Source organism: Mizuhopecten yessoensis, unplaced genomic scaffold (genome assembly GCF_002113885.1).
Source record: "Mizuhopecten yessoensis strain PY_sf001 unplaced genomic scaffold, ASM211388v2 scaffold11009, whole genome shotgun sequence".
NCBI classification, from domain to species: Eukaryota; Metazoa; Mollusca; class Bivalvia; order Pectinida; family Pectinidae; genus Mizuhopecten; species Mizuhopecten yessoensis.
In genome coordinates, this window is record NW_018408833.1 from 398,459 (window position 1) to 421,716 (window position 23,258).

General features: G+C 36.7%; 1 protein-coding gene across 2 annotated transcripts in view; it reads right to left on the reverse strand.

Moving 5' to 3' along the window:
• Positions 1-1,438: 1,438 nt before the first annotated feature.
• The window catches only part of LOC110464564, a 133,565-nt gene continuing 111,745 nt past the window's right edge, over positions 1,439-23,258 (reverse strand). For both annotated transcript variants that reach the window (XM_021519837.1, XM_021519836.1), the window contains 2 exons: positions 2,134-2,392; positions 1,439-1,826 (listed from right to left, as the gene is read on the reverse strand). In XM_021519837.1, the coding sequence (XP_021375512.1) occupies positions 1,623-1,826; positions 2,134-2,392 (463 nt within the window). In that variant the 3' untranslated portion in view covers positions 1,439-1,622. The remainder of the gene's footprint in view (positions 1,827-2,133; positions 2,393-23,258) is intronic.

Sequence of the window (23,258 nt, forward strand, 5' to 3'; positions counted from 1 at the left end):
ATGTCTAACACCAGATTGTAAACTTTGTAATGTTTCTGACAACGTTGTGTATATGACACACGAACACCTATTCATATCTAATATCACAGTATCGCCTGCACCTCAGGCAGATTATCTCAAGTCATACACACCCAGCAAGGATGTCTCATCCATCAGACTCCGACTGAGCCGTAAAATTACTTCACCAGAAATATTCCACTATTTTGTTACACTGAACATGTTTCATCCTCAATGTTCCCTGTTCTCTTACACTTATAAAGTCGGATCATTCAAATGTGTTTACAATGATTTATTTTGCACCGAGATATTCAACAATTCATAATGAATATTCATGGCCTCCTATGTTTGCCCCTGAAATTATTCCATGTGATTTCAAATATGAGTTGATAAGAATGTGTAATGAGGATGTAATTACCAGTATATCCACACTGAATGTATAGTGCAATATTGCAAGAAATTCAAAACGAACACCAGGAATTCAAAATCATGGCTCATCCACAATTTGTGTCAAACATTTGACATGTTCATTGTTGTGACTGAATATTGAACTAAGTAGAGTTACAACCCCGAACACCGAGTCAGTCCCTAACAACAACACCGAGTCAGTCCCTAACAACAACACCGAGTCAGTCCCTAACAACAACACCGAGTCAGTCCCTACCAACAACAGGACCAATAATACAGTCTCCCAATCCTCAAACTGTCCAACATAGGATCACTGTGTCTGTTTGGTCTACTCTGTGTTAATTGTCTGTCAGGTTGAGACACTAAAGACATAACACCTCACATTAGTGCACAGAGCCAATGACTGGAATCTCCCTTATGAAGACTTTTGTAGAATTACAGTGACATTGCACCACACTAATGTATCAACATGTGTGACAGATGGTTATTGTAGCTTGGGAATGAACACACCTTGGTCAGGTATTATTTCATCCAGTAATGCCTTTTCCTTATTCGCAACATCTATTAGCTAAAAATATTAACCAACACTGGCAACAGTCTCCTATTTCCTGCTTCAGAAAATATCCACTGTTGGAGTTATCTCCCTTTAATCACAGACCCGACATTCCTCATTGTCGTTATCATCACAGAAAAAAGTTTGAAATCCTTCAGTCCAACTTGTTAGTGTACATACGATAATGTGGCACAGTTCATCAGGTCACTAGTTCACAGCGTACAATGTATGTTACCTCACAAATATCACCTCCAGTAGTACCACCTCTATCATAAACCACACTGGCCCTTCAACAGGGGATGCACTATTCATGACAATTATAAACATGTCTGACCCTTAGGGCTACCATAGGATCCATGGTAGCCTCTGCATCATCCATACTAATCACAAACAGAGTGGATACATCATCTGTATCCATGGTAGCCACTGCAGTATCCATGGTAACTACAAGCACATTGGATACATCATCTGTATCCATGGTAGCCACTGCAGTATCCATGGTAACCACAAATATCCATGGTGAATACAAACACTGGATAACTACATTGTAGATGACTTGTCAGTGTCCATGGTCTGCTACTGTAGTATCCATGGTAACATCAAATACCAGTACACTTCTTGTTGGTGTTCATTGCAGTATCCCTGGAAACCTGAGGCATGGCAGCTACATTTTGAGCGTGTCCATCATGGACGAGAAGTCAGAGAGACGTTGATAGTCCGGATCCTCCTCCTTCTCGTCCTTGTCGCTATCCTTGAAGGTCGGGTTGTTGGATTTGTGTGGCAGACGTAACGTACACGGTAACATCTCCGACATGACGGTGTGATGTGTGACTAGAGCGATCAGATCTGGCCATTCCTTCTCCAGACCCTAAAACACACAATCAAATACTGACAATAAAGATTACCTTCACAAACATTACTGGACATATGTACTACTGTCCTTAATTCTCAGGTATTCCTAGTCCAGTAAAGCTTACTGCAGAAAAGGATGAACATTTGCACGAAAATATGCATAATTACTTTCACTTATTCTGTAATTATGGTAGGGTCAAATAAGGATATAGAATAATATGTTTTAAAACCTGAGTGTCCATAAAATGTTGAAGATTTTTCACCTGAGAGTGAATAAAATGTTGAAGATTTTTCACCTGAGAGTATAAAATGTTACATCTCACCTTTAACTTTACTCCTCGCTGTGTCTTCAGTATCAAGTAATGTGAGATGCCTGTGGGGTTCTCAAACTTGGGAACACGGACTGAGAGAGCATAACACCCCGGGTGCGTGGAGCTGTCACGCACGATAAACGATCCAATGTCCTCTTGCTGAAGGATCTCCAGGGCGATCTCCCGTGGAATCCCAGCCTGGTACCATGATGCATGGCGTAGCGTTTCATCCTCAATGTGGCTCCGATCCAGTCCCATCAACGACTCGAGTCTGCAAAACAGTAACAAACAAAGCCCTTGAAACAAATGTTAATTTTGCAGCACTTTTTAACTAGCTGTCCCTTTGATAATTTGTCCCTTAGACAATCGTAATGAGCATTTCCTGCAAAAAATAGTTCTGTATCCATGAAATTAGTTTGTTAGTTATAAGAATGTGATAAACAGCCTCTTCCTCATACAGGATCCTAGAACACAAAGGGAAGTCTGAACATTTCCAGATACTCTATAATACCAATAGCAATTTTCAAAGTCTTACTTCTTGTGATATCTCATCGTAGATTGAGTCATTTCTAACAGCAAGGTAACAGCCCGATGGATGACAAGGAACAGTGACAGTAATTAAAACTAAACACTGGAACTCTCCAATGTGCCATTCCCGGTTTCCATCACTACCATGTTAAACATGGTGGTAAATGTTGCCCCACCCTGACAAGTGAATTCCGTGGAGGGAAGAGTTTTTACACTGAGGCAACATGGTGAATGTCTTTCCGGCATGAAGGTATAACATCCTTACAACATCAACAGATAACACAGCCTATCGCATCAGAACTGGTAATCAACAATTAACACAGCCTATGGTACCAGAACTGGTAATCAACAATTAACACAGCCTATCACACCAGAACTGGTAATCAACAATTGACACAGCCTATCGCATCAGAACTGGTAATCAACAGTTAACACAGCCAATCACACCAGAACTGGTAATCAACAATTAACGCAGCCTATCGCATCAGAACTGGTAATCAACAATTACCACAGCCTATCTCATCAGAACTGGTAATCAACAATTAACACAGGCTATCGCATCAGAACTGGTAATCAACAATTAACGCAGCCTATCGCATCAGAACTGGTAATCAACAATTAACGCAGCCTATCGCATCAGAACTGGTAATCAACAGTTAACACAGCCAATCACACCAGAACTGGTAATCAACAATTAACACAGGCTATCGCATCAGAACTGGTAATCAACAGTTAACACAGCCTATCACATCAGAACTGGTAATCAACAATTAACACAGGCTATCGCATCAGAACTGGTAATCAACAGTTAACACAGCCTATCACATCAGAACTGGTAATCAACAATTAACACAGCCTATCTCATCAGAACTGTTAATGAACAATTAACACAGCCTATCGCATCAGAACTGGCAATCAACAGTTAACACAGCCTATCACACCAGAACTGGTAATCAACAATTAACACAGCCTATCGCATCAGAACTAGTTATATCACCACAGAATTCTACTAGACAAGTCAAAAGCATGAAGTGTATAGAACACATCAGTATATCTCTACAGTATGTCATGAAGTTTGCAATCTCCATGGTTGCCAAGCCCCAGATAAAATCTGAATGAATTGTCCCCTTGTTTTATTGTTTTACAAGGTAGCACCAGTAAGTAGCTATTTTTCAAAGTCCAAGACGTGATGACTAATAGCCAGTAAATTACCTCGTTTGTACAACTGTTAACGTGTACCTGTGTCTAGGTCTACAATCCTCTACAACACTGTAGAGTACAATGCCTCATTTATCATTGTACAGAATATTAACACGAAAAGCAACCTACTACAAACCCATTCTAACATTAATTTATCAGAAATGACATTTAGAAGCAAATTTCCATGTACATGTTCATATTATGTGCATGTATCCTGGAACTGGCAGATGACACTTTTATGTAACATTCCAACTACATTTAAAACATAGGTTTTAAGGATTAACTATAGACAATCATTTCAGTGGAAAACCTGCAGACTTAATGTATAACACTTGTTATGTAAAAGTTCCTAGAAACATCAATAGTCGCCCACTGTCCACATGCTTTCATATACACTTCTATTTGAGAGAATATATCATCCGTATAAACCATCTGATCATTCTGTTCACACCAACACAGTGTTTGAGATAGGGAGATGAATGATAGCGATGGCATTATGACAGTTTCATTAGGATATTTTTTGTTTTAATCGGAATCCCACAGAATAAAAGTGATAGAAGACACCTTAGCTATATGGTAACTCTAAAGCAGACACTGCAGGATGCCAGATATCGATCTCTGGATCAGATGGCGCCAGTATTGATGGATTATAACAGGTGGAGATAACTCACGCAACAATTATTGGCAAAAATATTTAACTCCAGAAGATGGCTCCAGGTCAAAGTTTTACAAACTGTATATGACGGCTCTAGACCGACGTTAAATACGCTGTATCAGATGAGGCCCTACCCCTCAGACATTTCCGCCATCACTACTCCGTTGTCTCCTATACTTGGTAAAAAACTACATGATTATCTCAAAAATTAAGATGTCTCTGATGCAATTCAAAAACTTATTTCAAAACAAATCATTGGCCATATTGATTTGTGCTGGGCGACAGTGGAGTGTTGGCAATATGGACATATAGCCATTACTTAACTGAACATTCTATACATTTGTTAACAGTATATACCATTAAGCTTCTTGGTAACCTATTTTCAAATTTAAATCCTCCAACACACAGACACATTGCCTGTTCCATTTCTCCCGAGGGTATGATTATGAGGTAATTTACTTACGTTTTGTGTTCTAATACAATCCATTGTAAGGCCCTGTAGAAACACTTTAGTTTTACAGATGTGGCCTGATTGTTTATAAATACCAGGCACACAGACCTGCATTTTCTGAATTACATGCGGCTGACATCAGTTGTAACATCCAAGATATTCACCTTAACTATTTATCATATATTATTATTATCATTTGTAAAATGTCAAAAGATCATATTTCATTAGGAAAATATGTATAATTCTTTTCATAAGAAAGTTTCAGTAGGAAAACTTATTTTCATATTTGAATCAACTTGAAAATTAAAACAATTCAAAATTAAAATAATTTTCACCAAACCTGCTGTTATAGAAGTACATATCCACAGTACAGAAATACCAAGCTCTTCTTAGGAATCTATCACTGCAAATCTAGTCCAAGTGATTATACAGTAAGCTTTTTAAGAGTAACCTGACACTGAGTCTGTCATTTGAGTTAGTAATTTCACACTTAGTCTGAGCTTGTCCCCTAAGGATCTGACAGACAGCTCATCTAACTAGTCATCTCACATTGAGCTTCACAAAGTTATTTTACACAGAGGCTGAGCTTGTCCCCAAAGGATCTGACACAGAGCTTTTACTAGTCATATCACACCAAGCTCGACATAAAGATTCACACTGAGGCTTAGCTTGTTTCTAAAGGAACCGACACTCCGATCATCCTAGGAATATGACATTAGCTTGTCATAAATAACGAGCACAAAACACAACATTACTTTTTACCAGAAACAAAAATAACAACACTGTCATTATATACTATCATACAAAATATCTGTCCTAAATACCAAACAATGTATTGGGATTATCTAATGCACAAGTCATGCATAACATATATACATCATCTCCGATAACAACCCAGCACTCCAGCTAAAGGTCAAAGGTCACAGGCAGATATCATGAAGTATTAAAGTGACTTGACCCCAACATTTGTAAATGTCACTGTTATCTCAATAAACATCTCAATTATATGAAAAGGTCATAAGTATTATATAGCTCCTGTAAACAGTAAAACACAACCTGCGTCAACATTAAGGTGTCTTGTGCCTCATATCAATCAAATTACATATCTCTCCAGTGAAGCACAACCACTAAAATGTTAATATATTTGATAACAGTACATATTTTTGAGAAAAATTCAGTACAAGACAGTTCTTTGTGGAATTTCAATCAATTATGCAATGTATGTTTTACTGCCTATACAAATACACTAGATTTGCATATATTTTGCCGATGGGACATGTCACTTTAATATATGCATCCGCTCCAGCTGCAGTGCTGAAAGTCATCAGAATTCTACACAGACATCCACATGTTTCCTGTCAGACTATCCATCACACTTCCCTACCTATTTGTCAACCTGACAGCGACAAATATATATTTTGTTTTATCTACCTTTATTGTTTAAGGAATGATTCACCAATGATCATGACTGACACCGAGAGAGATAGGTACACAGATATATAGGCTAGTGTAGTCAAGTCTGTATAAAACATGTATACTAACAAAGGGCCACTGTATCTCTTTGTACATTTCTGATTGTGATTGGTGTAGACAGGTTTCACTGTATCCCTTCACTTCTAGGGCCGTATTCTACAGAAGTCATTATACAGAGGCAACCACATTCACAAAACTACCGGTAAATATGAACTTTATTTACGGAGAAAAACCCACATGGTCTGGCATGCGCAGGTGACCCCATACCTTTTCACATCTGATCGTGAAATTGATCCCCGGCTGCCTTTGTGAAAGGCAGGCGACTATCCAGTATGCCACAAGACTACATATTATATCCTCATAATTAGATGTCACCTTATAACTAACTCTGAAGTCAACAGGAGTCTCCATACTCAAAAGCTATGGAGAACAAAGTGAGTGGGGTCCTGTAAAGATACACCACCCCTTAAGTGGCCAAAAATGACTTTTAACCCTTTAGCCTTGACCGACAACCACCAAACTTTAGCCTTGACCGACAACCACCAAACTTTAGCCTTGACTAACAACTAACAAACTTTAGCCTTGTCCGACAACCAACAAACTTTAGCCTTGACCAACAACTAACAAACTTTAGTCAGGTGTAGAGTTCTATGTTTTCATATCACATTATAAATATGAATTAAACTGGTTGAGGGGTTTACTAGGTATCTTGTACAAGCATTCTACTACACAAGGATACACAGACAGACCGACGGACGTCACGAACATGTTAGGAACAAATAAAGTAATCACTGCATGAAGCACCCTCCTTCTTCCACCAATAGGGCGTACATTTATAAAGAATTATAGGTAATTACTATATAGCTTAAATAACATAAAATTTAATTGGTAAATTAAAAAAATAAACAGTTTAAACTGACAGGTATTTGGTTACATTACAGGATTGAAATGTACTAGCTACACTGTGATACAATCACATTAAAATCAGTTGTTTTCATTTAAAGAATTCAGAATCAATACAAGACAGTTTGTTTTTATTCAGACAGCAGAGTAATTGCTGTGTGATAAAATCATTGCAGGAATAAAATTTGAATGTATTTTCCATTTAAAATACCTCTTTTAATGACATGTTTTTCTTATGTATTTTACAAAAGGATTGGTATGTGCAAGAAAAATATTAGACTTAATTGATTTTAGATTGAATTTAGATGTATTTATTTCTGAATACCTGAGATTACAGGTACATAGGTACAACAATGAATACCTACTAACAAACAGGGTGATTTAACGTGACAATTCTACCGGGGGGCACCCAGGTAATCAGGACTCCAAGGAAGACCTTCTTGTGTAATGGGTACAAATTTGGAGTAAGTATCTCTGATGTAGGTATGTATAGGTATTGGTAAATCAGCCGCTAATTATAGCTATAACTAATATTCAGAACTGTAGACTGTTTGAAGCAGACAATTTGGCTGATTTGTATACCTTACTCCACTTCCTGTGTGAACACAAAACAAATCCATTATAAAAAGTTTGAATTAGTCAATCTTAGAATGGAATAATGCGGGTAATTTCATTACATACGGGTGTATTTCTGTTTTTTATCACGCCCATCAAAGTGTTTTCTCCATCTCCATTTCACAGGATTCCAATTTATAAAATATATCTACTGACTGATCCCTTATATATACTGACTCGACCCTTATATCAGCTGATAATTATATAGATTGTTTAATTTACATTTCCCCTGAAGGAAGACCTGTGAATTTGCTATGAAAACTTTTGATTAAGCTATGTGAGCCTTAAACAGTAATTTATCTCCAGGTGGGTTGACTCATCGTGTGATTGTACAACACAAAAAAGCTCCTCCCCTTAGCCCCCTTAGTACAGGTAGCCTTCGGCCCAGGTCACAACAGGTTGAAAAAGTTCCCAGCAGATTGGAGAATAAATGTTGATCGTCGGAGCCCCAGTGACTGAGAAGAGAGCACCAACACAAAGCCGGGATTAACCCTAGTGTATAGATAGGACCCTTTGTGTTTTCACTGGCATTAACTCACCGATAAAGAATATAAATGTCGAAATAAAACAAAGCCAAGACCTCAGCAATGTGTATCGGATCAAGGAGGCAATATTTCAGTGGTATCCGAGACAACGCACATGGGATTTTTTCTGGCTTTAGAGAAGACACTGTTGTCAATGATGTAATGTCAGAAAAATGTAAACAACTTGATAAAAGTGTTACAAAATGTCTTAGCCTAATTATCCCTACACGGGACTGGTCAATATTTATATAATACATGACATGGGTCACTTTCTCTTTAGTTATATGACTCGTTCAACTGACCACTCTGGTGACACGTTTGACCACAGACGATCGTATTAGATACACACAGCTTTAAAACGCAACCAACATAAAATGGCAAGTAAACAAACTTAAGCAGGGATAAGAGATTGTTGGTGATCAAATGACGTTTCTTTATGTGACAAATTTAGCCGAGGGCATACAAACAAGGCTTAGGTCATCCACAATTTACTGGGTACGTTAATTACTGTTTTGTATACAACTGTCAAGGATCTACCTGAAGAAGTCTGCATGATCTTATAGCATCTGAAAAAACCTTGCAGTTAATTAAATAGACAGTATTAACAGTGTTTATAACAAACTCCGAGGACTATCAGAAATTAGTTCTCTACAGTGAAATATGTTTAAAACTCGAACTTTATAGAGAAGTGACATAATGGATGTTATCTGTCAAAACCATGGTAACTACAATTTACAGAAAAGTAGTCCTAATCAATGTAATCGCTTAAACATGTGATTTGTGGAAAAGTAACACACGATTCCAAAGGTTGACATTTCTAAAGCAATTATTCCACACCAAGTTTTTTTTTTTTTTAAATCTGATGGAGGTACACACTGTAGGAAAAGTCACAGAAAATGAGCTCAATACTGGACATTCTAGAACGAAGAAATGCAGAATTTCCGTAGGCCAAAACACTATGGTCTAGAGCACCATTAGTGAACTTTTTGAACTAATTGGAATGTATCTAGAAAATTCAGACTGAACTTTAAATAATATGTTGACTTGAAGCTTCTGACCAAAAAATACAAAATATTGCTGGCTGTCTGGACCGAAGGACTCCTACAAGGGGCCCACTTCACGAGGTTTCAGTTTAGATATCTGACATGAATGGCTTACACAGGAGCAGGAATGGCTGACGTGACATGAAGACCTCACCATGGAGTTATTTCTACATGTAAAACACAGACAAATCTCCATAGAGACCACCCTCCCAAGTCAAACATCTAATTGGCACAGATTGGCTCTGGTTTTTCTCCAAGGAAGAAGATTTCCACTAATGAGCCTGTCCTTCAATATCAAACATTTAACTGACATAGACTGGTTCTGGACTTTTTTAAAAGAAGAATTTGGTATATTTTTACAGTATGAAACTTTGTAATTTTTACAATGTTTTGTATTTTCTTTTGATGTTACATGATATTTTTAAGACTTAATTCTTCATGGAATTTATATCAATATTCTTTCCGTGGAAAGGAAATATTTTATTGTTTATTATTAAATAAAATAATAATACAACAGATTAAAAGCAAGAAGGTAAAAATGAAATAAACAAACATTAATTTATTTTTTGCTGTTTGGAATTAATTTAATTGTCAAACACAGATGATGTTTTCACAGGAAGTCGTCACCTTACTGCTACCTCATAAGACGTACTGTAGCTAGAATGATGGATCTGTGGGAATTTGTCCCCATGTCATCAGTCATACTCCTTCCTATAGAGATCAAACAATTACACTCTTCAAAATTCTCATTTACAAGATAGCAAAGCAGTGCAGCCTCAGACATTAAGTACTTCATATTTTAATAAAAACTTGTCTCTTGAGGAGATCTTTGTTAGGGATCAGGTCCGGAGATATTAAAATCAGATCTCTATCACAAATTACAGCGGACTGAGCTAGACACCATGTTTGTTCATGTGAGAACCTACAGGTATTAAACAAATCAAACCTGTTTAATCTTCTAAACTATTCTAACTGTGGCTATATACCTATATAAAACCCCTTGTTTATGTGTGGGAGAAAAGTTTATTCTATTCTATGTAAGGAGTGTGTGAAAACTATTCCCAGTTGTGTATATGATAGATTGTATTTGTATATACATTTATGTACTTACAGTAGAGAATTCTGTACCAAAGAACTCCTTTATATCTCAGTATCTAGTAAAGAAACGATGCCAAGATATTACGAAAAAAAAGTAGATTATTTTAAAGATGCTTAAAGTACTTAATTATAATTCTTCAGATTTGCCAAAATTGAAGATTACACAAATTCCACTTTTTATGTTTGAATTTCACCCATGTAGATAGACTCAGTATTATATCAGTTGTTTGTATAGAGCTGGCCTTACATATCACTTTCAACAAAAACTCGGGGGATCCTTTATTTTTTAACCTTGGAGAAACAATAAAGGGCAGGTGGAAATTTAAGCGTATTAGAATAATGACAGGATTGTCAATTCTTAAGGTCTGATTTATTTTTGACAATTAGATATTTGTTAAAAATAGAACAACAGAACATGGTCACTAAACCAAGGAGAGACTAGCAATTTTAGTGTGTCTGAAAATCTGGACATCATCATTTTCCTGGAAACCATTTAATTTTGTTCTGATTAAAAAACATATCATTGATTAATTTGCTTCAATATATATCACTGGACCAGGTCGAAACTGTACATTAGGAATAAACAGGAATTATACATTAATAATTCTTCAGTCAATTAACATTACATTTGTTAATTAACTTGACAAACATTTGTAGATTTTCAGTCTACAGACACGTATCTGTAGTAACACTGTAGTCAAGGTGACATAATTGAGAAAATCACCAATCTACCTCACTTACTGTTGGTCTGTCTCAAAACTAATCAAACTAGATCTTATTGAAGACGATCGCCATTTAAACACAATTAAATTTAGTACTTTTCCCCCATAAACTTATCATTTCTGACGATATCAATCATAATATATAATTTCTAACTACACTGAATCATGTCAAAAGTTTTCCATTCATTCATAAAATACCTACCGAAACCTTTTACATTGAACAGCAATGACAAGACGACTCTCCTGTCCCCATTATCTGTCATAAATCTTACATGGATTATGACCACGGCATGATTTTTTTCCCCATTTCACTAAATTTTACTTAAAGAATGTAATATCAAGATTTATGATAGGTGAGTGTGATGACTCACTGTGTTGTTTAGTTACTGGCTGTTATCAGTCGACCTTCCAACTTTCACTTTTTGTTTTATAGTTCCCTGTCATTGGTACTAAATCTTCTAAATAATCAATTTAACAAAGTCAACCATTCACATACATACTATAAAATACCACACTGTGATATAACCATGGAATCCCAACCATCGACTCACATCCCACATAAAGCAACTCAGTAAAAGGGTGAGTTTGCCATTAACAGATAGACGGACAGTCATGACCTCATAAATACAGTGACAAAGATACCACTTGAATTCAAAAGAAATTTCTTTATGATGATAATTTACGCAACTTACAATCTACCATGTTTAATTGCACCAAGCCATTCGGATGGATATGTCTCACCTCAGATTGATATGTCTCACCTCAGATTGATACGTCTCACCTCAGATTGATATGTCTCACCTCAGATTGATAAGTCTCACCTCAGATTGATATATCTCACCTCAGATTGATATGTCTCACCTCAGATGGATATGTCTCACCTCAGATTGATAAGTCGCACCTCAGATTGATATGTCTCACCTCAGATTGATATGTCTCACCTCAGTTTGATATGTCTCACCTCAGATTGATATGTCTCACCTCAGATTGATATGTCTCACCTCTGCCCCACTTTGGGATTGATATGTCTCACCTCTGCCCCACTTTGACCATCAATGCACATGTCAAGTTTGGTTGGTCTAGCACTTAAAAGTTTTAGAGAAACTAACTTTTTCCGAGAAGTTAACTTAAACGCAAAAACTTGAGGTTAATGAAGATGCTGACAAAGTCAATGGACCATGAAAAGTAGGCCGGATCCAGAAAAGGAAGATGCATCTGTGGTCCAAGTTTGGTTAGTGTAGCACTTATACTTCCAGTGAAACTAACTTAAACACAAAAACTTAATGTTGATGCTGCCGCTGTTGCGGAAAAATAACCCCTTAGTCTCGATTCCGCTACTTCGTAACAGCGAGACAAAATAACACCAATACATTGAGTCCACTTCAAGATGAGTAGGAAGTAAAGTTGTGTCATCGAGAACAGGGGAAGTAGTAGCTTTGTCAACTATAACACGAGGTATAACTGTTAACAAACACAGAAAGTTTAACTATGATAACTATAACAGGAAGTGTAACTATGATAATCATAACAGGAAGTGTAACTATGATAACCATAACAGGAAATGTAACTATGATAACCATAACAGGAATTGTAACTATGATAACCATAACAGGAATTGTAACTATGATAACCATAACAGGAAGTGTAACTATGATAACCATAACAGGAAGTGTAACTATGATAACCATAACAGGAAGTGTAACTATGATAACCATAACACGAAGTGTAACAACTAAAAAAGGAATTTTAAGTGTGTAAGCTATAACAGGAAGTGAAGATGTGTGCACTGTTACAGGAAAAGTAGCTGTGTTAACTATAACAGGAAGTGATTGTTGTATCTAGCTATCCTTTTACTACTATAACTAGAAGAAGAAAAGATTCCATGTAAACAAGATTCTGATTAAAAATCTCTATAACAGTAAGTGATCATTTTGATGACTACAATAGAAAGTAATTAAATAACTACTTTGTTGTAACCTTGATTAAGCTTGTATTTGTCCTTGATTCACGTATCAAAACTGACCCCATTTATGTTATCAACCCAGTCTCAGGTATTTTTCTGCATTCCTCTCCAGAGTGACTCACAGAATAAAGCAACAAAAGCACATCTGGTGTAGGTAATGGGACATAGGATGACTAGTATTATAATCTGTACAGGATCTTATAGTACAGATGTAGACATATAGGCAATCAATAAGATGCCTGGGGAATGATCAATGTGCAATGTGATGTCCCCTACAGGACACCACTGGTCAACAAAATGTCCCTGTCACTGACTCAATCCTTCGGTCAACATCATGTCCCTGATGACTCAAACCATCGGTCAACATGATTTCCCTTGATGACTAAAACCATCGGCCAACATCATGTCCCTTATGACTCAAACCCTTGGTCAACATCATGTCCCTGATGACTGAAACCATCGGTCAACATCATTTACCTTGATGACTAAAACCATCGATCAACATCATTTTCCTTGATGACTAAAACCATCGCTCAACATCATTTCCCTTGATGACTAAAGCCATCGGTCAACATCATGTCCCTCGATGACTAAAACCATCGCTCAACATCATTTCCCTTGATGACTAAAACCATCGGTCAACATCATGTCCCTTGATGACTAAAACCATCGATCAACATCATGTCCCTGATGACTCAAACCATCGGTCAACATCATTTACCTTGATGACTAAAACCATCGGTCAACATCATTTCCCTTGATGACTAAAACCATCGGTCAACATCATGTCCCTTATGACTCAAACCTTTGGTCAACATCATGTCCCTGATGACTCAAACCATCGTTCAACATCATGTCCCTGATGACTCAAACCATCGGTCAACATCATTTACCTTGATGACTAAAACCATCGGTCAACATCATTTTCCTTGATGACTAAAACCATCGGTCAACATGTCCCTGATGACTCAAACCATCGGTCAACATCATGTCCCTGATGACTCATTCCACTGGTCAACATCTTGTCCCTGGTGACACGCTCCACTGGTCAACACAATGTCCCTATGACCTGCACCACTGGTCAACATAATGTCCGTGGTGACACGCTCCATTGGTCAACACAATGTCCCTGTGACTCGCTCCACTGGTCAACACAATGTCCCTGGTGACACGCTCTACTAGACAGGTGATATGGGCTACCAATCAATGTGTCACACAGGGTACAAAAAGCATGAAACTCAATGAACAATGAAATTGAAGGGTTAATAATTGATACCAAACCTGACTTCAAAGTGGTCTTGTGTTGATTTCCAAGTCAATGAATCAGAAACCATTCAGTCACCTTGATCGCTTTTAGAAATGATATATAATGACATTCCTCAAAGGTTCATAAAATATTTTAAACTTTCAGCGGAAAGTCAATGATAAACTATTTATAGTTATTTCTATTTGTGTGATAATGACTGATAGACTTTATATACCCCTCAACCATATACTGAGGGGTTTTCTTCTCTACCGAACTTACAACACTTTTAAAAGTAAAACTCATTGTAACTCAAAGTGTTATCTGATAAACATACCTCAAATACATAATAGTGTAAAAAGGAAAACATATTTTCTTGAAAGATTTCAGGAAACATATGCCATGTATAAAAGAAAAGATTTTCACAAGTGTTCCACGAAAATTCTCAAATATCAAATGCAACAGAATTGTGCTCAAGAAAGTCAGCTAAGAATATTTCAAAACACTAAAATAATCTTGTTCATATAATTCATGAAAACGGAAAGTCTGGATGGCCAGGAATGGAGAATTGTCATATCCACTTCAGCTAGCAAACGTTATTAGAACAAGAATGCAACACCTCCCTATCGTAAGGTAAGACACTTGTTTTTAACAGGAAACAGGATAAAGAGAATCTCATTACATGTTTACCAGTGATTCCTTGATCTTGTGTGCGTAATTTGAATGTATACAAGTCCATGTACAAATGTTTCCTTTGACAATCAGCCCATCGCAATACTTCTAAAACTGTGTAGCGTTACCCCAACCCATAACAGATCAAAAGTAGGTAAAATAGATTTACATGTTTTACTTACGTCATTTTTGTCTTTGTTTTACTCCTAATCATAATCTCCCTTTCGTGTTTACGAAGAATGAAGTTCCTTACGGTCCGTGACAGAACTAGCCATGCTATTATCCACACACTAGCCAACAGCAGGGAGGACACACAGAGGACAACAACACTTTGTTAGTATTCCTACAGATTGGGAGAACTGTTGTTTTTCAGTCGCAAGAGAAAAATCCTTTCGTGTAGACAGATCACTATGTATAGCGTCCAGTCTTCTTACACTGAAGAGTTCTTTCCTCACGGCCACATATAGGTATATTTCGAACAACGACATTGCACAACTACCGACTTTTTTTGTGACAATTAATAATTCAGATAACCATTATATCCTTCGCTACGGAACCAGACTGATAGGAACCCTGACTCCAAGCCTCCGTTTGAAATAGATGATCCGAGACTTTTTTATCTTTGAGGATAGAATTAAGGTGTCTCAGGTCATGTTTAATTGACTTTTAAAATTGAAAGTTACTATAAAACACATTTTGATAACAAAAATTTAAATTTGTTTTAGATTACTATTTCACTAATGTGTTTTTGCACTACTAGACCGGAAATATCACTCCCCTTTCTTAAATTGTTGCTGAAAAACTATATAAATAAAAAAAAAAACACAATATTTTTGAAAGTCTCTTACATAGGTGGACATTTCAACCCTAACTAAAAGAAAGTTCTAAATATTCCTTACTGTAAACATGAAAGTCTACGTTGATAAAACAGTCGAGAAATAAAATCCTAGCCAAAACGTCTACAGAATTCGAACAGGATGAAGTAAGTGACATCACATAAAGCAAACCTGTTGAGATCAAAGTTAAAGAACCAAGCTCATTAAGGTTTAAAATAAAATGGATTCTGGGATCATTTTGAACGGCTATGAAATCATTTACATTTTAAAGATCTAAGGAAGAGGGTGTGTCCTATGAAGAAATGTCAGCGAACTGAGGCGTACCATCTCGGGAACGAAGTATACCAGTCAGGACAGGAAAACAGCCGCTATAGGCATCTATTATAACATAACCAAGGCATCTTTTATCTAACATGTTGTTTCTCTTACATGCAATTCTGGTCCGTAAGAATAGCTCAAAACAACTGAAAAATATTAGACAAAAAAACTGTGTAATTCAATTTCTCTGGCTAACCCAATAAAGCAATCAAACCCATCAACACAATTACGCCACAAATTCAATTTGCAGATGTCAAGTGTATATAACGATGTCAGGCCTCATACCATGCCGATAAAAACAAGCTTCAGTAGAAACATTATTTAGGATATGGTCTTGTATTCTGCGGCAATTAGATTGGTGAGATTTTTTTCTCTGGAACAAACTGCTTGATAGCTTGAAGCCAAAAGTGAAATAGTACCTCAACGTAACGTTTTAAGTGTACAGATCGTAACAGCACAGGTCAAACGTACTCTGTCTGAGAGTGTGTGACAGATTAATATCATATTACAGCTTTTTCCACCATCAATGAAGAAAGGTCTGTTGTAAAGAAAAATCCTAAAAATTCTAAAAAAAATAGTTCAAATCGTTAACTCCAGGAAAGTACACATACATACGATATCAGTTTTACCAAACGGTAATTAATTTTCTTTCATCTAGGACACATACAAAACAACAAATGTCTTATTTCCAAACTGGCAACTGCTATGGAGTAAATACTTAACAGAAAGTATTAGCTAGAATTGGATAAGCCAGCATGTGTACTGGGTATCACAACAGTGTTCTTATCAATAAACAAACAGCTGTTAACACCTTATAACCCCATGTGTTACAACAGTTGAAGGAGATGGGTGGGGGGGGNAACCCACTTTAGATAAAATACCTAACTTTGTCTACAATATGATACAACAACTGGCTGAAATCTTTGGACTCCTTTATAACAATTTCGCGGTGCTTTATATTTATTAAATTGTAAGCTGTTTCAAAGACTTCTCAATCTCCCTCAAAAATATTTATATTCAAGTATGTTTGAAAGAATTAAGCAGAAATTGCCGTTTTTTAATTACATGATTAAAATTTTGGAAGTAAGGCTAGTAGTTACCGTTGTACCTATAGTTAGATCAAATAACACTAGAAAACTACAGTGCAGAACTTGTATCAAATAGGGATAGAAAACTACAATATACCTATTATATGAATACTTGTAAAATACAGTATACCTTGTTATATCAAAGCCTATTGTGAAATTGACAATGGACAAAAAACAAAACAATGTAGCATATTGAAGACTTAAAAAAGGCATAATAAAGTCATACAACACTGTACTATTTACCTATGTTATTTACCTATACTATAATGTCAGTAGCACTATGCAATTTACCTATTCTATAATGTCACTTGTCTATGCTATTTATCTTTTCTATAATGTCACTAGTCTATGTTATTTACCTATACTATAATGTCAGTAGCACTATGCAATTTACCTATTCTATAATGTCACTTGTCTATGCTATTTATCTTTTCTATAATGTCATTAGTCTATGCTTAATTTACCTATTCTATAATGTCACTTGTCTATGATATTTATCTTTTCTATAATGTCACAAGTCCATGCTATTTATCTTTTCTATAATGTCATTAGTCTATGCTTAATTTACCTATTCTATAATGTCACTTGTCTATGATATTTACCTATTCTATAATGTCATTAGTCTATGCTATTTACCTATTCTATAATGTCACTTAAGTCTATATGCTATTTACCTATTCTATAATGTCATTATAGTCTATGCCGATTTCCTATACTATAATGTCATTATAGCACTATAATGCTATTCACTTCGTTTTAACAATCCTATTTTCATGATCTCATGGATTTCAAAGCTATAAAGAATTCTTCTATGTATGATTCATTGTACTTAGATTGGGTCTCATATCACCATTTTATTTAACAAGAATATATTCGGTCTAAATAACCAAGACTGACCACAAAGGCCCTGAAATGGACAACTTCCAATCATTTCTGTAACAGAAACCTCCATATTGATTTTGAACACTTGAAGGGTTGAAATTGATCTGAAGGGCTTTAATTCAATTCATTATGAGAGGGGTGATTTTTATTACACGCCATAGAAAAGGGGTGTGTACCTTTCCCTAATGTAATTAGCAGACAGGTAACCGGAGAGGTACAGGACAGGTGTGGCTTTGATCACCACTGATGGATGTTGACTCAAAGTCTCAAGGACAAAAAACTCTGGTCAAGTGAAAATGACACATAAGAATGACCCTCTCAAGGATCTGTATAGTCACAGACCCACCCGTAAATACTGGACAATGTACCAATATAACACGGATACGATAAAATTAACTCCCGCAACATCAAACAGCCAGAAGGTTATTAATTCTGTGAATCAATTCTAACAGGGAAAAGTTTTCATCATAAAGAATAGTTAGCGACACAGGACAATGCAGCAAGCATATAATAGAATACTGTGATGTCAACATCATTGAATTGGGTGACACTGGGAACAAAAAAAATGTTTCAAATAATTGTAATTCATACCATACAGAAGTACATAAGTGTTCGATATAGTCGGGATACTGAACAGTAAAACGGACAACACTGGTATCTTACTTTCTGATTACAACTTTTCGGGATACTGAACAGTAAAACGGACAACACTGGTATCTTACTTTCTGATTACAACTTTTCGGGATACTGAACAGTAAAACGGACAACACTGGTATCTTACTTTCTGATTACAACTTTAACACATTTCTGCATATCATTATAACAGAAACTATCCCCTTCCTGAATAAGAAACTTTTTCTTTTTTAAGTTAAAAATAATTTGATTATGTACAGATTATCGTTTTGAATGGTTTTAATTTTTAGAAATAATCATGACTTACCGAACAATTCCATTCCATTTCTGTTTCCGTCGTCGTTCAAACCAGCGTTTGAACACACTCATATCATAGTAATAGTTTTTTGGCATGATGAGTATCTGTTCACATCGTGCGATATCCTCCGTCTGTTACTATGACCTACCCTCCTCTGTAATTCACACAGTACCACGGTCTATCCCAGCCACACGTTCAATACAAACTTAATTTTGATACGTTGTATTTCAGCTACATCCCCTGACAAAACCTGCAGGACTGTAAAGTATATTTTTTTTAACTTTTTTAAATTTGGTTACTGCACCAGCATTGAACATGTGCTAGGCTGGATAACATGGTGCACTAACGATAAAACGTGGGAGGACTTATAGGTATTGACATCGCGCTGATAGACTGCTGCCGAGGAAACTCCACAGTAGTTTTTCCATCCGTTGTTAAAGGTTGATGGACAATTAAAATGGTGTAGAGGCAGCTCTGGTGATGTGATGGTGCTTTGTCTACTACAGCCGTAGGTGGGAGCTTTATACCACACGCATTTAGTCAGCATACACAAACACATCAGGTATCAGTAACCTCTAAAATTCTTACTCTGGCATCCAATAAAAGCCCACTTTCTTCCCCATAACACTTGATTAAATACTCTAGAACAATAACCCCAATATTTCTCTTCCTATCACAATTCACCGGAAACTTGCCCCATAGGATTGACACTAGACATGAGGGCCGTGAGCTCCACTGCTGTTAATGACCGGTTCTCTTTTGTGGCAACTTGTTGATAAACATATGTTAGATCCACAGTAGGAAGCTCCTTCAACCGTTCTATAAAAACAATAAAATTCTGAAATGTCGGAAGTAGCACATTGCCGATAGCTAGAAGCCAGTCTGTAGATTCTAATGACAATTCCCAGGGTAGCCTACCTACCCATCATCACGGAGAGTTATGAAAATGATAATTTCTCCATACTACATATGTAACAGTTGATTAGTTTACACAGATCTTGTATGACAGCTTGCCCGAGTGTTCTGACCTTGTTATATAGGTATGTACACACACACTTGTGTCTTTATCAAACACAAGTCATTTACATATCTCCCTCGTTAGCACTGTAACCTACAGGTAAAGAAGGTCACGGTTCTCTCTGCTCTCTAGAATCCAAACAACAATATCATATCCTTGTGGTCACTTTCCACCACCACCACCACCACCACGAGATACCAGTGAGAATTCAGCCACACTCAGCCATAATCCTGGAATGTCCGTTATCAGGACTTCCCCACCAGACCATACCTGTGATGTCCACTCACAGACCTTAACAGCGTTTCACACTAACAACACAATTCATTTTTTACAGGAGCGATCGCCGATAAAGACCTGTTATTATTGACTGGAGACAGTCACATGGCCTGTGCAGTTTTAACGTTACAGGTAACGACTGTCGTTTAAACATTCACATGCTCCACATACCTGGGAGTACTCAGGTGTGACGTCGTCATCTAAGGCACGACACAGGCTCCTAACGCTAAACTCTAAACCAAACAGGCCAATCAAACAACCCTAAAATACCAATGCCATTATCTGTATGGTGTACCTGTTTTTAGAATTCTCACCCGTCAATACCTCAGACACATACCTGTTCAATTAGCCTCTACTAATTACCTGTACCTACCTGTTGGGTTCATTATTCCAGGTATACAGGTAAATACTCAGCACTACAATGTTATACAAATACTCAGCTCTGTGTAATATATAGGTAAACAATATTTATTTACCTGTTCTAATGAAAAGTTGAGATTTGTAATTAGAAACTTGTTTATTCGAACTACTTCGCTTCCAAATATGAATAAAAAACAAATTTAAGTTATCTTTTATTTCCAGAGTTTTCGATCAGTCAGCAATACACATCAGTTTAACTGGTACAAATATGTATATACTGTATGGTAGTATACTGTTTCAAAAACAAATTTAACTATTGTAACTAAAGATCCTTCATACGTCATACTTCAATGTTAAAGAAACAAAAAGGAAATTGTAGAAATCCCCAGTTTAATCTAAACGGTAATCTACAGGTAATACTAATAAAGGTATTGATTGAAACATATTTTAAAATCTACGTCCTACCCTATATATGACCCTGAGTAGGATCCGACATGATACATTATACTGTGAACTCATTTCCACCTGATCAGGGTTGAAACGATCCAACTAAGCCTGTGAAACAATCTAACCGCCATTGTTAGATTAAACATCGACAGACCTTGAACAAATTTAAAATAAACAGTGTATTTTGTTTGATTGAGCATGTCTGTATCGGTACAATAATGGATTAGCTGGTGTTGGTTCTGTGAAGTAAACTGGAAATATTGTAATAATGGGATTAGCTGTGTAATACTTTGTCATAAATGATGAAATACAGTTTCCCTTCATTCTTTTGAACATGTGTTATATGGTCAATATTTTTAATTTGCTTTTCCCCTCGTTCAACAGAAAAAACCCATTCATAGGACATCAAAAACATGCATTAAACATCAAAAAGCATGACCAATAATATAAGGAAACAATTCTGGTGGAGAATCAATATCTATGGACCTTACCAGACTGCTGCACTGTTTTATACTGTATGCCATACTATCATAGCCAGCTAATTACCTGATAACACTGACTCATGGCTGGAGGCTGGAACCTAGGCAAGAGGGGACACCACTGGCATGTAATGTCAGATAAAGGTATCACACCTGGGGATTATACAGGTAGGATAGGTATCACACCAGGGGATAATACAGGTAGGATAGGTATCACACTCTGGGATTATACAGGTAAGATAAAGGTATCACACTTTGGGATTATACAGGTAGGATAGGCATCACACCTGGGGATTATATAGGTAAGATACCGGTATCCCACCTGGGATTATACAGGTAGGATAGGCATCACACCTGGGGATTATATAGGTAAGATACCGGTATCCCACCTGGGATTATACAGGTAGGATAGGTATCACACCTTGGGATTATACAGGTAAGATAAAGGTATCACACCTTGGGATTATACAGGCAAGATAAAGGTATCACACCTTGGGATTATACAGGTAAGATAAAGATATCACACCTTGGGATTATACAGGTAAGATAAAGGTATCACACCTTGGGATTATACAAGCAAGATAAAGGTATCACACCTGGGGATTATATAGGTAAGATAAAGGTATCACACCTTGGGATTATACAGGTAAGATAAAGGTATCACACCTTGGGATTATACAGGTAAGATAAAGGTATCACACCTTGGGATTATATAGGTAAGATAAAGGTATCACACCTGGGGATTATACAGGCAAGATAAAGGTATCACACCTTGGGATTATACAGGTAAGATAAAGGTATCACACCTGGGGATTATACAGGTAAGATAAAGGTATCACACTTTGGGATTATACAGGTAGGATAGGTATCACACTCTGGGATTATACAGGTAAGATAAAGGTATCACACCTGGGGATTATATAGGTAAGATAAAGGTATCACACCTGGGATTATACAGGTAGGATAGGTATCACACCTGGGGATTATATAGGTAAGATAAAGGTATCACACCTGGGGATTATATAGGTAAGATAAAGGTATCACACCTGGGATTATACAGGTAGGATAGGTATCACACCTGGGGATTATACAGGTAGGATAGGTATCACACCTTGGGATTATATAGGTAAGATAAAGGTATCACACTTTGGGATTATACAGGCAAGATAAAGGTATCACACCTGGGGATTATACAGGTAAGATAAAGGTATCGTACCTGGGGATTATACAGGTAAGATAAAGGTATCACACCTGGGGTTATACAGGTAGGATTGGTATCACACTCTGGGATTATACAGGTAAGATAAAGGTATCACACCTGGGGATTATACAGGTAAGATAAAGGTATCACACCTGGGGATTATACCGGTAAGATAAAGGTATCACACCTGGGGATTATACAGGTAGGATTG